A 16,466-nucleotide genomic window follows, 5' to 3' on the forward strand; every position below is an offset into this window, starting at 1 on the left:
AAATATCCTGTACACCGTTCGATATGCTCCCCCCCCCCTCAAATTGTGGTTTTATACATCTACCCACTTTCTTCTGTTTGTTGTGGGGAAGTCACCAAATCAAAAAAAAAAAAAAAAAATAGTAGAAAATATAAGAGCTATTGAAAAAAGAAAGCGATGACAAACACCTCAGAAAATTGTTAAAACATATAAATCTTTAAGAGTTTTAACATTAATGTTTTCTAGACTGGGTGTTATTCGAGTGAGACAGCTTATATTGATACGATACACACATCAAACATCACTGACGAATGTATTAACACCGACCTTCAGTGTTGATGAGATCAGAGATTTACCTTATCTGGACCATGTTGACTTGGCTTGGAAACAACTCATCCCTTACAAAGTAAAGATTAATAAACAAAAGACACCCGTATTGTTTTTACATGGATTATTTGGATCTATGCTGTCCTTCAATTCGATTGGCCGACTGCTCAGTGCAGTAGTGAAGCACCCCGTTTATGCTGTTGATTTAAGAAATCACGGAGACTCCCCTCGTGCCTTGCCTCACACATACACGATCATGGCTCGGGATATTCATAATTTCATTAGGACAAGAAAATGGGACGAGTGTATACTAATAGGGCACTCCATGGGTGCCAAGGTTGCCATGATGGTTAGTTTATTATACCCTTCATTAGTTTCCAAGTTGGTTGTGGTTGATAACACACCGCATTCCCGACCACTAAATGATCAATTTTACAAGGACTTGTTGGGAATGTGCGAGGTTGAAGTAAATGGGCAGAAATATAAAACTGCCAATAAGAAAACTGTTGGGAAATTATCTGAAATCGACCGCTTTTTGTCACAATACGAAAAAGACCAACGAGTAAGACGAATATTAACAAGCAATTTAATGACTTGTTTGAAACATTTCAAAAATCGAAAGGATATAGATCACGAAAAAGAGGTTTTCAAAATCCCAGTAATGAATTTTTACAAGTATGATATATTAGGAACTCTTGGTGGGTGGCCCCAACTACCAGAAGTGAAGAAATTTGACAAACCGGTATTCGTAATGTATGGTAACAATAGTGACTTCGTTTTACGCAAATATCACAAGTACTTTCTCAAGTATTTTAGCAATGTGAAATTTCAAGAATTTGATAGTGGTCATTGGGTTGCCATGGATCAACCTGAGAGATTTCTCAAAAAGTTGGCCAGGTTCATAGATTATGATGAATACATCAGATTCAAACCATATAAAGTACGATATGTAAAGTGGTAATTCTGGGTTGTCTATTTTCTGAATGGATGATGACGATTTAGGTAGGTTTAAAAGTATATCAGAGAATTAGATGTATACATGTTAGTATATGTGTATGAATAAGTAACCATGACCTAAATATGTCTCGATTATACGACAAGAATCAATAGAACTAGTTATCAAGTAGCAAGAAGGTTTTCGAGAAATGGACTGTCTCTACTTGAAAAATCCCAAAGCACGCTTCTTCAGCAGTGTAGTGCAAATTATAAAAGGTAGATTACAATCAGAGTTGTTAATTCATTCCTCTGAAGTTGGTGCGTTTTTCCTCAACCAATGGATCTTTTGTGTGATACTGCTCCCTCTGAAAAAACAAAAAAAGACCGAGTTTTGGTATTCAATCTCGAAATGTATATGATAGTTAAATACCGATTTTCTTTTTAAAATAACGTGAATTAGATACAACAGTTGAAGTAAAGAGTATACGCTGTATTTTCAAATTAAGGAAGAGAATGTATAATAAAATTGGGAACATAATTAGAAACACCATCTCAATATTGTATCGATAAAAATTTGTGTAATTAAAATACTCTTGGGATGGCATTTTTTTTTTTTTTTTTTTGTTGTTGTTGTTTTGTTTCCTGAACACATTGCTTATTTTTAACAAATACTTTAGCCCATTTGGATTTAAGAACAGTTAGTTTGAATAGCAAATATATTGACTCAACAACAGTGTTCACGTATTGTAACTAACTGAATACTTTTTTTTTTTCGCTTTCAATACATCATCATACAATATCCAGTTTATTGTAACAAAAAATGTCGGAATACTCAGGTTCCAACTCAGAGGACTTATCCTTACCTAAGGCAACAGTGCAAAAAATAATCAATGAGATCCTACCAAAAGATATAGGCATTGCCAAGGAGGCACGAGAAGCAATAACAGAATGCAGTATTGAATTCATAATGATGCTATCTACGCAACTGAATGATATCGCCGAGAAAGAAGCCAAGAAAACCATTGCATCAGATCATGTGGTAAAAGCATTGGAAGAGTTGGATTTCAAAATCTATCTTGATATTATTAACAAGATATTGGATGAACATAAAGAGCTATTAAAGGGTAAAGAGAAAAGAAACAACAAATTTCAAAACTCAGGATTGACAGAAGAAGAATTGTTGAGACAGCAAGAGGAATTGTTTAAAAAGTCGAGAGCTCGTTTGCAAAACCAATCGGGATCGCCTACAATCAAACCTGAAGCTAAGTAATAAGGACTATCACTTTTCGTGGTTTTCATAGGTATATCATAAACATATAGTCTGATATTATTTCAAATTAACTGTAATATATATTGTTTAAAAAAAAAAAAAAACTCTGTGGTTCTATTCGGAATAATATACACAACGAAAGTCGTCTTTAGAATTGCTTCGCTTTTAAAAGCACCATATATGTAGTAGTAGCATTGTTGGTATTCGCAAACTAGAAACTTTTCATAATAAACTTTGTTTACCTAACCCAAAATCAATTCATAGATAATAATGGTGATATTAACTACTATTAACGGAATTCTCATCAAAGTTCTAACTGCACTTATCAAGTTTATTAGTTTGGTCTTTACTGATCCATCACTGTTGTCCAAGCCACTGTTAAATTGGTTAAATTGGGCTTGAATATTGCCATTATTTTGTTGTCCAGTTGTTGATCCCCATCCGATTCTGTTCAAAAATCTATCTTCACTTAGCACTGCAATTCCATTAATAATAAGTGCAATCACATAGAATAATTTTCCCAAACCAAACATCCCTGTTGTTGTTGATATTATACCGACGCAAACAAGAAAACTTCACCAAAGTTGAAGATTGATGTGGCATTAGGAAATGGTTGGTTTTTTTTTTTTTACTTTCTTTCTTTCTAAAATGCGTAGACCTCAGACAAACAAACAAACTATTATTTGTCGTGGCGCCGCAAAACACAGCAAAATCTGAAAAACTTCTCTAATTTTTCAGGTACCAGTGAGTAAGAGACAATTCAAGCATAATACCAGAATGTTTGGCCATAGAATTATATAGAGGCACACTGAGAGTAATTGCATCTAACAACTTGCTGCTGTGTCTGTTCAAATACAGCCAATGGATTAATTCAGGTTGAAGATATTTAAAAATAACGTAATCTACTATGGTTAGTACATTGGATTACATTGCTAAACTGAACCAGCTATATGTTAACAACACAAAAGTCAGATTTTCAAGATAAATGGTTATAGATTTTTATATTGCTATAGAGGCTTTACTTGCATTTGTTTTGCGGCAATAAATATGGTTTTATCAAGAGCAAAGTAAAATGCTATAATGGGGTTTTAAATTGGACCTATGATAAACATATAACTTAATCTTACTTCGCGCATTACGAAAACGGTATGTCTTAGCGGCATAATCAATACTAATTAGATTATTGCTAATATATGACGTGAAGTAATAACATAGACAAAACAGCCTGGATTGGAGAGATAAGCTATATATGCATAGCAATTTCTTTCTTGTTTTATTTTTGTGTCCTAGCTAAGAGAAATAAATGCCAATCCCTGAAATATTTATCAGTAAGCCATTTGTATTACAAGAGACTGGTTTTTTTCAAGTACCTTCGACAATCAAATTTCTGTGCAACTTATCAGAGAGTTGTAATGACATTAGCAGTAGCATATAAAACAGTATTGGTTGTCTAAACTAAAGCTGGATATTCATTATTGTTCTTTACTGTAGTACACAGGCAAAACCCACATCCTCCATGGTATCTGGTAAGAATTTCATGTACACAATTCAATATGACTATCCGTATTTCCGTGTGAGACTTAAGCAGGCCGAATTCACTGCAATATCCAAATACAGCACAGTCTTAATGATATCTTAGCGGGGGGTGGGGGGCTTATATACTGTGGGATACGCAAAGCAGAATAAATCTAGAACAAGCTATAGGTGAACAATCGTTGTAGATAATAAAGTCTTTTTGTTTCGGTTTTGTGTATTTCTCTTATCTACAATAATTTAACTTCGATCATAAAATAATTGCAGTCGATTTTCACACGGAAAAAGACAGGCAAAGAAAAAAAAAAAAAAACACAACAGAATAGAACAAGATATTGGTTTGTTACTTGAGTAAAGGCCAGTTTAAATCCCAAGATTGAACATGTGGTATAAATATTAGAAAATGTCGAAAATCAAAAATTGAAAAAGAACTCCTCCTTTTCTTTTTCTCTTAGGGACCATACACAATGAACATAATCAAATCACGAACAGAAGACCATTTTCATCAATTGTCTTCAATACGATCACCCACAAGAGACATTGACCCACAACACAACGCTGGTGATGTTGAATTGTTAGCTCAAATTGGGTACAAGCAGGAATTGAGACGTCATTACAGTACATTGCAAGTTTTTGGTATTGCTTTCTCAATTATGGGTTTGTTGCCAAGTATCGCTTCAGTTTTAACTACAGGGTTGGAATCTGGTCCAGCTGGTTTAGTCTGGGGATGGTTTTTGTCCTCTATCTTTATTCTTTGTATCGGAATAAGTCTTGCATTTCTTGGGAGTGCCATTCCCACCTCTGGGGGATTATATTACTACACAAATTATTATTGTCCAGATGCGTTTCGAGTGCCATTGAGTTTCATGATTGGATGCTCAAACTCATTGGGTTTAATTGGTGGATTGTGTAGCATCAGTTATGGTTTTGCAGTTCAAGTATTGTCTGCTGTCTATATCCAACAGGATGGAGGATTTGAAATCACCAATGCAAAATGTTACGGGATCTTTGTCGCTTGTGTTGTTTCCAATGCTCTCATATGTTGTTTGGCAACTAAGCAAGCTGCATTTTTGCAAACAGTCTCCATCATTGTGAATGTGTTTTTGGTTTTGTTGTTTTTAATTGCTGTTCCCGCAGGTAAGGGGAATGATTTCAATTCACGCAGTTTTATTTTTAGCAATTTTGAGAACTCCAGAAATTACGGAACACTTTGGTCTTTTGCATTGAGTTGGATGCCGGCTATCTGGACTATTGGTGCATTTGACTCCACAATCCATTGCAGTGAAGAGGCGAAAAATGCACAGAGAGCTATCCCTGTGGGCATCATTGGATCTATTAGTGCATGTTGGATTTTAGGATGGGCGATTTGCATTGTTTGTGCTGCTTGCATTAAAGATGGTGACGTATCCAGAGTCCTTGAATCTGACACCGGTTCTGCCATGGCACAGATTATTTATGATGCGCTTGGTAAAAAATGGGCGGTTGCGTTTATGTCGCTTATTGCTGTGGGACAATATTTGATGTCAGTGTCAATTATGATAGCCCTTTCCAGACAGATATGGTCTTTTGCAAGAGATGATGGTTTGCCAGTTGTTTATAATTTTGTGAAATATGTCAATCCTACAATCAAAGTACCTGTAAGGGCGACAATGTTTGCAGCTGCCTTGGGAGTACTATTAGGTTTATTGGTTTTGATAAATGGCACAGCAGGGTCTGGTGCACTTTTCAGTCTTGCCGTTGCTAGTAATGTTCTTTCGTGGGGACTCCCTGTATTGCTCATTCTTTTGCCTTATGGTAGGAAAAGGTTCATTCCGGGACCGTTCTATTTTGGATCCACCATAAGTACCCTCATCAATATTGTCAGTGTTGGTTGGACAGGATATGTTATTGTTTTGTGTATGTTTCCTGATTCCATGACTGTGGACAAGAATTCTATGAATTACACAGTAGTCATTAATGTTGGTGTTTGGTTATTGGCGTTGTTTTATTATTTCGTTTGGGGCTACAGATTTTACACAGGTCCTAAATCTAACCTTGAAGAAGATTTTGTTGAAGGCGTCAGCACAGCTAATGTGGATGAAGTTTTGAACGAAAAGGTCTAGATTTTTGTACATGTTTAGTTGTTGTTTTTTTATAGTTGTTTTGGATATAAAGTTGCAAAATGTGGACAACGAACTGTTCAATGAATAGAGGATTCATCTGACAATTCAACAAAGTTGTTATATTGCTGGTTACTTTTTTTTTTAATTTTGACTGTATAGAGATAGTTTTAGAACCGCTCAATATAATGAACATATATTCTGGTGGCTGATATTCTCTTATTCTTTGTTTTCTTGAGAAAATGTTTCGACATCGGAACAATATTGGTGTTGTTTTTTCTACACACTAAAAGCTCTGCGGATTGGCGCGAAAGTATTTCCAAAAGCCATCCAAATGTAAACAAATGGATATTTTTTTTTTTTTTTTTTTTTTTTTGATTTACAGTGCTTTTTCCTAAAACCCGTTTGATACAAAATATGGAGCAAGAGGTACTCCTCAAAGGTAGAAAGAAAGACTCGATCGAACAATTTATTGGTGGCTCCCAGCTATTTCTTGAAAATGGGTTGTCACAGCTTCGATACATGGTATTAGTAGAAGGATTGTCGACCCCTGAAGGATACGATCAGTGTCCATACCGTTCATACGTGTGGAGCATACTATGTCGAGTTCCACCATTTCCAACTGAACAATATTTGCAATTATTAGAAACTTCAAGTCAGACCCTCCCAGATGAATTACTAATCAAAATAAAAAACGATACTTTCCGTACTTTGATGAACGATAAAAAATTCCATCTGAAAGTCAACGAGGAATCTTTGATTAGAATACTATCGTGCATTGGAATAACTACAGAAGTTGGCTATGTTCAGGGCTTGAATGTTCTATTGGCGCCCATAGCATATGTTTGTCACAAAAGTGAACCTCAGGCATTTGCAATCTTGCACAACTTGATAACGAAACAAATCCCATTATATATTACCCCTAATATGGAAGGTGTCCACACGGGCCTACAATTGGTTGATGTTGTTTTAAAAATAATAGATCCTGTCTTGAGTGATTACCTAGACTCTAAGTTTCTAAAGGCAAAGATATACGCATTCCCGTCAGTACTAACTTTATGTTCGTGTACTCCACCTTTAAAGTCGGTTTTAAAACTTTGGGACTTTCTATTCGCGTATGGCACTCATATTAATGTGCTCTTTGTGGTGGCACAATTAATTATCTGTCGGTCCAGCATTTTGGAAAGTGAACAACCAATGAAAATCTTAAGAACTTGGCCAAGTTTGGAAGAAAATGAAATCATAAAGTTGAGTCTCAGTTTCATACCTGAATTACCAGAGAAGCTCTATGATTTGATAGCTAGACATGGTTACGATAAAAAAGTTCCTAAAGAATTGGCAAGATTTTTAGACGAAAAATAAACTTCAATTCAACACACGGTACGTAATACAGACAACTATATTAGCGTCAAAAAATCATCAAAATCGTAGAAAGTGGCTAACACAGTTCTATCGTTGTACAGTTTACCTGCCAATTCCATCATGGCCGCCAATGCCGTCCTTTCATCTTTGAACTCAATATATATAGTACCCAAACCCGTGGAAGTGTTGAATTGTAAAATGCCTGGTGTATGGCTACGGGGAGGTCTAGGAATTCGAATACTTACAACCTCACCGTATTTGGATGCTTCATTATACATGTCATTTTTGATAAAACTGTAGGTGGCATTATCTGTCAATTCTGATTCAGAAACTGCATTTAACAATCGAATAACTCTCAGCAGTGGGTGTGGCGTCACATTCTTATTTCCCACTAGGTTTTTCAAACTGTGGAAATCAACCGGACCATGTTGAATTGGTGTCTTATCAGGTAATACACATGAATGAAAGGCTCGGGTTATAAAGGGCATTCTTCTCAATTTTCCGATCACATCCATGGGGGTGTCTTTAAATTCAACAAATACCAACCCAAGCAATTCCTTTGTTCCTTTTTGTCTTAAAAACTGAATACCCTGCAATTCTGCTACATTCTTTTCCAATGCCTCAATAACTTTATTCGGTCTTGAGTTGGGTGCTATTGTTAATGAAATTTTTCTTGAACTATCTCTCACAACTTCCTCGATCTCATCTGATTTAGCAGGCTCCAAATCTTGAACCACGTACTCGCCAGGTCTAGCAATCAATAACTTAAATTTTTCCTTTTGTCGTTCAGGAGCTTTCTCTTCTTTATAAGCATTGAACAATAACTCTGTTTCATTCAAAGAATATATGATTGTTGCGCATTCTGCATTGTTAAATTCAATGATGGCATATTTATTATCCGCAGCTTTTCTATGTTTTTGAATATTAGTGGCAGACCCTTTTTCAAAATCAATAGCTTTCAAATAATCATTGAAAAACTCCACAAGTTTCAAATAATTGATTTGTGATAAATCATTTTTGATGATCAATGTTCTGGCAACTTTCGAATCAATAGGGTCGATTCGAGAAGTTTCATTCAAAATATCATCGGAATTGTTCAATCTATTTTTGATTGCACCTTCTAACTTAGTGAAATCAATTGGACGTGGGTATCCTGGTAATGGAAACAATCCTGATAACTTTGCTCTGGCAGCAGACAAATTCTCAAATCCTTCAGGGATTCTGTTCCATTTTGAATCAATCACTTTGACTTCTTCTATAGGTTGAACAGACTGGAGCTCTTGTACGTGAGTTTGCAAACGGTTAATCTCTTTTAAAATTTCATTTATCAGTTTAGGTTGGGTAATTGACATGGTACGTGCCCTTGCCAAGGTCGACTGTGGTTCAAATTTGCGCTGCCCAGAAAACGTTGCATCATCGCTTCTTTTGAATGATGGGGTATATGCTTCGCCAGACTGATCCGAGTCATTGTCCCTGCCTCTATTTTGAAATGACGAACGTGATTTTTCAAATTTAGGTTGAGAATGCTTGGAGTCAGGTCTGCGGTTAAAACCGTTCTTTTGATGTGGTTTATTGTTGTAAGGTTTACGTGAGGTAAATTGTTGTTGTTGTTGTTGTTGTTGTTGTTGTTGTTGTTGTGTTTGTTGTCTCTGAGATCTTGGAATATACTCTTCAGAATTCTTTTGCTGCTTAAAAGGCCCTCCACCGTGTTCTTGATTTGGTCTTTTCATACCTCTCTTCTCGATTGGAGTATCGTTTGCTCTGTTTTTGTTATAGTATGAAGAATTATTACCTGTTCTACTGTCATTGCGTCTGGGATCATAACCAGCCATGTTGTCCCTATTTCCGTGATTAGCTCTGATGTCAGATCTGTGATCATTTCTATTTCTCTCCGAATCATATCTATTGGAACCACTAGGCCCTTGTTCTTCTCTTCCTGTATGTTTCTTAGGGTCATGTCTCTGCGACTGAGATGGTTGATATTGTGGTGAATCTCGATTGCCCCGTCCAAAATGTCTTGGCTGTTCTCTCTTATTATTGTCAGCTCGGACATCATTTCCTCTTCCATTATAGCCGTCATTGCGATTATCTGTGTGTCTGGGATCACCTCTGCTTGGTACTGCATCGCCTCCTCTAGCTTGATGCTCGTTATATCCTCGGCCACGATTCAAGGGTGGCACATTTTGATTGGGCTGGTTTCGGAATGATGATTTTTTGTTAGTATCATCATTGAAAGGCACTCTCCGTGAATAACTACTAGATTGTCGTTGAGACGATGACGACATACTCAATGGTTAAAATGATATGTTCGTCGTGATGATGGTTTGTGAACAACAAAAAAACTTCCATCTTGATTTCTTCAACTGATATTTTTTTGTATTTTCCTTCAATACTTTTTTGTTCGCCGTGGCACTACTTTTTCAGGGGTTAGGGTAAGTGTAATAATATAAAAACTATCATCTACTGGACATGTCTTTGTAGCTGGTTTCATACATTTACGAAACGAGTGTCTATACATTTTCAAAATTTAACACGCTCTAGGGAAATTTTCTATAAAATTCTGAGACTAAAAAAACATCGAAATATATAAATTAAACTAACTAAGTTCTTCTACAATTCATCGTGCTCCACATCAGGTTTCTCCTCACTCTTGTTTGACGAGTCTTCACCTACCGAATCTATGATTTCTTCTGATGACACTTCGGTTCTTGTTTGATCAGGAGTTTCTTCAACGTCTTCATCGTCTTCCTCAATAATTTCAACTTCCTCAGGGTTAGTTTCCTGTTCTTTTTGTTCTTCTTTAGCAGCCTTTTGCGCTTCTCTTAGCTTTTTCCTATGTTCCTGCTGTTTTCTTCTTTCTAATAATTGTTCAAAGTGTTTGTCGAATAATTCCATTCTGTCTAAATGGAGACTTTCAATTGATATAATATCACCAAACATATCAGCAACACCTTTTGCTAATTTCTCGTGATAAGAATATAATTGTGTTTTGGCAATTTTGGAAAAGTCTTTGTCATCGTACTCTAATACTTTGGCAATTTCTGTAATCACTTCCTTATAGCTTTTCAATGTTTTATCAAAAGACAACAATTTATCTTCTCCCTTACCGGTGAGTTTTTGAATAATTCTTTCATTTGCCTTATCAAAATCGAGCCCGGCATCTTCGTACTTTTTCCGAACTTCAGAGATTTTGGTCCCAAACTCCAACATACTTGTTTGAATTTTCATAATCAAGTTGGAACTATCGTCGTATAATTTTTTCAACCCCTTTTTAGATAAATCAGTGGTTGCAATTTCGCTATATCTTTTCATTTCAGAAAACTTGTTGTTCACTTCTTCAACTTTCGAATTCAATTCATCTAACGTAGAATCATCACTTTCAAAATCCAACCACTCGATTAAATCACCGATAAAGGTTGTCACTTCGTCGAGCTCTTGCTCGGACAATTCCTGTAATAATTCAGAATGATGCCCCTCAACAAACTCGCGCAATTTGTAACACTGACCCTCCAATTCGTTCTTGACATGGTCTGTGGCAATCTTAAGTTCATCCTGGGCATTCAAATATGCCAATTTATCCAATAGGGATTGTTTGGTAATTCTCCCAATAGGTTTTATATGAGGGTAGGATGGCTTTGGAAGCAGAACATTAATGACCTTTGGAGATTTCACTTTTTTCGACGCATTCGTGTTTATGGTTGAGTTGGTGGAATTGTCTGTATTAGAATCCACCTGATCAGCTGAAGCTTGATTGTTATCAGAATAATCTTTCTTCATCAATTTATCAAAAAGCGATCCTTCCTTTCCAGAAGAGCATTCAATTTCAAGCCCAATCAAGTCAAATATTTTATTATTATCCAATGAAAACTTGCCAAATATATTCTTATCTTCTTTTGATTTGCAATCCAACTTTTTTGTTTTGGATAAAAGATCATCAAAATAATATGATTTAATTAATGCACCATTTTCATATAAAGAAATACCAATATTGTCCTCACTTATTTTTCCTAAATGGACTCTTGTGGTATTTCCGATAGTAGCTCCTTTGTAGAACACAACGTTAGTTTCTTCTTGATCATTTAATCCCACTTCAAAATTTGAAAAGCTTTTCTCTAACAATATTATATCTTTGCCATTGCTGACACCTGCCTTTAATCTTAAAGCTTTTGCGGTGGTTCCTAAGGCGGAGCTCTCATCGGTATTGACTGATTTAGAGATTTTGTTCTCTCCAACTAAAGTTGCAATATGTTTTTGAATAAAAGGAACTCTAGTAGAGCCACCATTCAAAATGACATATTCAATGTCGTCCACCTTCAACCCAGCTTCCGCTACAGTTTTCAATAGTGGATCTGTAATGTGACTCATTATATCTGCATTGATATCTTCGAATTCTTGTCTCGTGATCGATAATTTGAAATCTTTCTCCTCATAAACAGACTCTAAAGTAGTTTGGAAATCGGTATTGGCTGATAAAATAATCTTTGCTTTTTCTGCAGTATCTTGTAATCTTGCAGCAATTTTGTCAGTTAAATCTGATTCCTCCAAATTAAATTGATTCAAAAACTTTTCCAACACTAATGAGTAAGCACTGTTAGTCAATGCTTTGCCTCCAAGCATTTCGTCATATCCAATACTTTCAATCTCCAATACAGATTGACCAATGGATTTTGGTGTAAACGAAAACAATGTGGTGGTGGTATATCCTGCACCAACATCATAGATCAAATAATAGTGTTTAACATTGTCATACAGATCTTTGTCCAATTTCTTATTCGTTATGTAATTCAAAGCAACGGAAGTACCTTCTTCAACTAATCCCAAAACGTTTGAAAAGTTAGCCAACGCCAAGGAGTCCAAATATGCTTGTCTCACAGCCTGGGAGGCAAATGGGGGAATCGATACTGCTACATCCTCAACTAATGCAGCTGCATGAGGATTTGCTTCTAAATCATTCAAGGCTCGGGATTTGATTTCGTTTAAATTCATGGCTAAAATTTCTTCCACTGAAAACTCCAAAGTTGAGTTTCTGAATCCTAAATCAAATTTTATCCCATTTCTGGTTTCATCTGCAATCAATTTAACAAAGTGACTTTTCAAATATTGATTCACCGAAGGGTCATCTATGCTTTTACCTAATAATTGTTTCAAATCCAAAATGCAGTTGTGTGGGAATCTGGTTATCAAGGAACCCATTTGAGATCCGTATACTCTCTCCAAGTCATTGTCCGATACTTTTCTAATGCATAAACCTGATAAGTCTTTTCTCTTCCCTTCATCGGTCAATACAATTTCAAACGGTACACCTGGTGCGAGTAATACTGCCTTGGTGAATTGTTGTCCATAATCAATTCCTAATATTGCACAGAAAACAACGGATAAAATATAAAAAATAAATGGATATCCTTTCATTCTGTATATGTAAAGAGGGAGGGAAAGGTAATTGGGTTGGTCACCTAGAATACCTTGATTATTTGTTGATTAGAAAAAAAAAAATGGAAGTAGAATCAAGCAGAACAGTAAAAAGGACACCTCAACTCGATTCTAGTCTGGAGAGAAAGAAAAACATACCATGGAACAAACTGGAAGGGGAGAAAAAAAAAAAAAAAAAAAAAAAGAATTGACACTGAAAAATTTGAAGAAAAATTTATGTTCAACCTTCATATGCAAACCGTCGCAAAAAAAATTCTAACCGTATTAGGAAATAGTGTTGCCTCTAATAACTATATTTATGGAGGATGGAACATTAAGGAAATGTATAAGCACAAACAAGGTACTTCCCTTAGTTGCTGCTATATTTATATATATTTATTGATTTCATTATCTTTGTCTTTCCTTTAGGGGGTGCAAAATTGAAAAAAAGAACCATCTAATAGACTTTTTCTGTCTAAGAAAACCATTTTAAGAAATTTTAATTTCATCTAGAGTTCAATTATTTGATCTGCTTCGTAGGATACATGATTGAAAAGCATAACATCTGTATTTTGTTTAACTAAATAGATACTGTTTTTTTTTTTTTTTTGACGGGAGATATTGTTATGCTGCATCGTGAAACAAGGGTGATTACAACTTTGTTATTCTAACGTATACATTACTGGCACCTTCCATTGAAATATTCACATATATATGTATATATATCCTGATTTCAACTGGTCAAGGTTTTTTAGAACTATCACTTTGTTTTTCTCTCTATTTTTCTTTTTTTCAGGTATCCGATAAACTTGATTCTTTTATAGTATATGCTAAACCTCAAAGTTGATTTTCCCTAAAGAATCCGATTTTCAGATTATCATTCCAGTCATGTCAGAACCTAAACTTAAACGGACTATAAAAGAACCTATCGCTACTCTCATGGTCAATTCCACCAATGGTTCTAACAAAAAGGATGCTGATAATGAAGTTTCAAATAATTCAAGCAGCAACATTCAGGGTAAAAAAACTGGTTCGAATGATCTGGCTTTTTCGACTCCTCCGAAAAGAAGTCTAAAACTAGAAGATGCCACTTCAAAGAAAGTCTTTGCCGAATTGTCTAATAAAACTGTTGACAGAAAATCAGAAAATGGATCTTCTTCTTCTTCTATAAATAAATCTGATACTTCAAAAAAAAGGGAAGAATTGAAAGGTAATGCAGATGTTTTAACAAAGCCCAAACAACACTTTAAAAAGCCCGAAAACAAGAATACTGAAAAGAATATAAGAAACAAAGAGAAAGAGAATTTAGTGTCAGTTTCGAATGGTCCGCCTCAACAGGGATCCCAAATTCAGGCAGTAGTATCACAGGACACCACTGTTGTTGATCTAGGAACCAATACCACACCAAGCAATCTTACCATGATCAAAGAAACCATTGATGCTGCTAGCTCAGAAAATGAGGCAAATAAATATGAACATCAATCTGTTGATGCTATTAGCAACGAGCGAGCAGTATCATCATCCGAGGAATCGTTTCCCAGGGCCACTACTATCATGGCATCTCTGTTACCAAAAAAGAAAAACTGGTCAAATTCCTTAAAATCTTTACTTTGCTTTAATTCAATAGCAGATGGGGATAAATCTGGGTTTGAAGAATCTGGTGTTTATGAAATGCAAAAGCTTCCTGAAATATCAACACAATACCGACTTAAGGAAATAAATGGGTTTGGAGTTTTCCCTGCAACACAGTCACTTACTCCAGGGCAGCAAAAGATGTATCAAATATTGGTCACAACAGCACTAGAGTTAAACTTGGAGTTTTGCAGGTATTTGGAAATATTAAATGAGCGTTCCATGAAACAGGATATTAAGGACTCATTTCTGATTCAATTTGGTCGTATTCATTCGGGGTTGCCTTTCACAGCAAATCATACGGCCAGTGGTTCTACTAGAGAAGAACTATCACATTTAGGTGAGTTATTTGACGAAGTTTTCAACAATAATAATACAGTTTGGATTGCCAACAAATTTGAGTATAATTCCTTTGGAAGAAAATTTAGAAAAGCGATTGCGGAGACGTTGGAATCAGATTATCACATTAGTATTAGTCGTCGACGAGATTTGTTTCCTCGACAAATAATAGCAGCTAGTTTGTTCCAATGGAAGAAAAACATGCATCTTTCTGAATAATTATGTATGTAAATTGCTTACCCGCTGTTAGTTTAATAAAGCATCTGAGTTGAAAATGACTGAGGCTGAAAGCTCTGATATGAGACTGGCGAGTTATTTCTTCTCTTTTGTTTGATCAATCATCAATCAAAGCGTGTATCGGTAATTCCAAAGGAACAGATGTATGTCCAGTTTTTTGCCCCCTTTTTTTTCTAACAATAAGAGCGTCGCAATTTTATGTCATTGCGCGTTCTTTTCGTTTCTCTCTATTTTCCAAAATCAGTCTCTGTTTTATTGATAGGGAATATTTCCATTACTCTTTTACCCAATTCGATAGTAAACATTGCCATCTCGATGATTAAATATACTTCTACAAGTGTGTGTGCGCGGGACAAAAAGAAAAAAAAAAATTTGCAGATCATCATCATCCATCCCACCATCACGAAGTTGATAGAAGAAAAAAAAAAAATCTAATAAAGTTTTTCTTAATTAGTTTCTTTTTAGTTCCTAAATTCTTGGTGTGATTCCCTCTTGAAAAAGAAAAAAAAAAAAAAACACTCATACACACCAATCAACTCTTTAGTCATTGGGTTTTCCAAACAAGTAAAACATTGGGTTCATTTGAATTTTTATAAACAAATTTTCTATTTTTGAGTGTATTTACTAAATTAGCATTTGCAACATGTCTGAATCTGAAAAAATGTACATTTCGTACAATAATATACACCAGTTATGTCAAGAAATAGCTCCTAAAATCAAGGAATTCAAACCAGATTTAATCATTGCTATTGGTGGTGGTGGTTTTATCCCAGCTAGAATGTTGCGTTCCTTTTTGAAAGAACCTGGTCAACCAAACGTTAGAATTATGGCTATTATATTGTCGTTGTACGAAGAGATTGAGAGTGAAAATGGTATTGAAAAGCCAGGTACCCAAGTTGTACGTACCCAATGGATTGATTATCATCAGTCTAAAATTGACTTGGTTGGCAAAAATGTCTTAATTATTGACGAGGTTGATGATACCAGAACAACCTTGCATTACGCAGTCAGTGAATTGAAAAAAGATGTGGAAGAGCAATCGCGGGCCAAAGGTGCAGACCCCAAAGATACGAAGTTTGGTATTTTTGTATTACACGACAAACAAAAGCAAAAGAAAGCTGAATTGCCCGATGAGATTATGAAGACGGGTAATTATTTTGCTGCTCGGTCTGTCCCTGATAGTTGGATTGCTTATCCATGGGAGTCGACTGACATTGTTTATCATCAAATGAAAGCTGAAGAACAAGGAAATGATGTGTTTCTTCCTTCAACCACTTTAGGGTAAGTTTTTTTGTTTTTTTCTTTCTTTTTGTACCTACACAAATATAGAGTTTATTCTTTTA

The 16,466-nt window shown here is 35.4% G+C and overlaps 9 protein-coding genes across 9 annotated transcripts; 6 read left to right on the forward strand and 3 right to left on the reverse strand. All coding sequences in view use genetic code 12, as the record gives it.

Moving 5' to 3' along the window:
• Positions 1-214: 214 nt before the first annotated feature.
• Positions 215-1,267, forward strand: CD36_17550 (alpha/beta hydrolase, putative; the record flags this gene model as incomplete). Its single annotated transcript, XM_002418187.1, has 1 exon — positions 215-1,267. One exon carries the CDS (start codon positions 215-217, stop codon positions 1,265-1,267), a length of 1,053 nt encoding a protein of 350 aa, XP_002418232.1.
• A 795-nt stretch (positions 1,268-2,062) lies between these two features.
• CD36_17560 (transcription factor, putative) lies at positions 2,063-2,512 on the forward strand (the record flags this gene model as incomplete). The annotated part of the gene is made up of 1 exon (XM_002418188.1): positions 2,063-2,512. The coding sequence occupies one exon, from the start codon at positions 2,063-2,065 to the stop codon at positions 2,510-2,512; it is 450 nt and encodes a 149-aa protein (XP_002418233.1).
• A 242-nt stretch (positions 2,513-2,754) lies between these two features.
• Positions 2,755-3,045, reverse strand: CD36_17570 (YIP one suppressor protein 1, putative; the record flags this gene model as incomplete). Its single annotated transcript, XM_002418189.1, has 1 exon — positions 2,755-3,045. The coding sequence occupies one exon, from the start codon at positions 3,043-3,045 to the stop codon at positions 2,755-2,757; it is 291 nt and encodes a 96-aa protein (XP_002418234.1).
• Positions 3,046-4,512: 1,467 nt separating this feature from the next.
• Positions 4,513-6,147, forward strand: CD36_17580 (gaba-specific permease, putative; the record flags this gene model as incomplete). Its single annotated transcript, XM_002418190.1, has 1 exon — positions 4,513-6,147. The coding sequence occupies one exon, from the start codon at positions 4,513-4,515 to the stop codon at positions 6,145-6,147; it is 1,635 nt and encodes a 544-aa protein (XP_002418235.1).
• Positions 6,148-6,561: 414 nt separating this feature from the next.
• On the forward strand, positions 6,562-7,506 carry CD36_17590 (cell cycle arrest protein bub2, putative; the record flags this gene model as incomplete). The annotated part of the gene is made up of 1 exon (XM_002418191.1): positions 6,562-7,506. One exon carries the CDS (start codon positions 6,562-6,564, stop codon positions 7,504-7,506), a length of 945 nt encoding a protein of 314 aa, XP_002418236.1.
• Positions 7,507-7,541: 35 nt separating this feature from the next.
• CD36_17600 (RNA-binding protein, putative) lies at positions 7,542-9,791 on the reverse strand (the record flags this gene model as incomplete). Its single annotated transcript, XM_002418192.1, has 1 exon — positions 7,542-9,791. One exon carries the CDS (start codon positions 9,789-9,791, stop codon positions 7,542-7,544), a length of 2,250 nt encoding a protein of 749 aa, XP_002418237.1.
• Positions 9,792-10,116: 325 nt separating this feature from the next.
• On the reverse strand, positions 10,117-12,915 carry CD36_17610 (heat shock protein 70 homolog LHS1 precursor, putative; the record flags this gene model as incomplete). Its single annotated transcript, XM_002418193.1, has 1 exon — positions 10,117-12,915. One exon carries the CDS (start codon positions 12,913-12,915, stop codon positions 10,117-10,119), a length of 2,799 nt encoding a protein of 932 aa, XP_002418238.1.
• An 888-nt stretch (positions 12,916-13,803) lies between these two features.
• Positions 13,804-15,105, forward strand: CD36_17620 (conserved hypothetical protein; the record flags this gene model as incomplete). The annotated part of the gene is made up of 1 exon (XM_002418194.1): positions 13,804-15,105. The coding sequence occupies one exon, from the start codon at positions 13,804-13,806 to the stop codon at positions 15,103-15,105; it is 1,302 nt and encodes a 433-aa protein (XP_002418239.1).
• Positions 15,106-15,766: 661 nt separating this feature from the next.
• CD36_17630 (xanthine phosphoribosyltransferase, putative) lies at positions 15,767-16,408 on the forward strand (the record flags this gene model as incomplete). The annotated part of the gene is made up of 1 exon (XM_002418195.1): positions 15,767-16,408. The coding sequence occupies one exon, from the start codon at positions 15,767-15,769 to the stop codon at positions 16,406-16,408; it is 642 nt and encodes a 213-aa protein (XP_002418240.1).
• Positions 16,409-16,466: the final 58 nt, after the last annotated feature.

Source organism: Candida dubliniensis, chromosome 2 (genome assembly GCF_000026945.1).
Source record: "Candida dubliniensis CD36 chromosome 2, complete sequence".
Classification (NCBI taxonomy): Eukaryota; Fungi; Ascomycota; class Pichiomycetes; order Serinales; family Debaryomycetaceae; genus Candida; species Candida dubliniensis.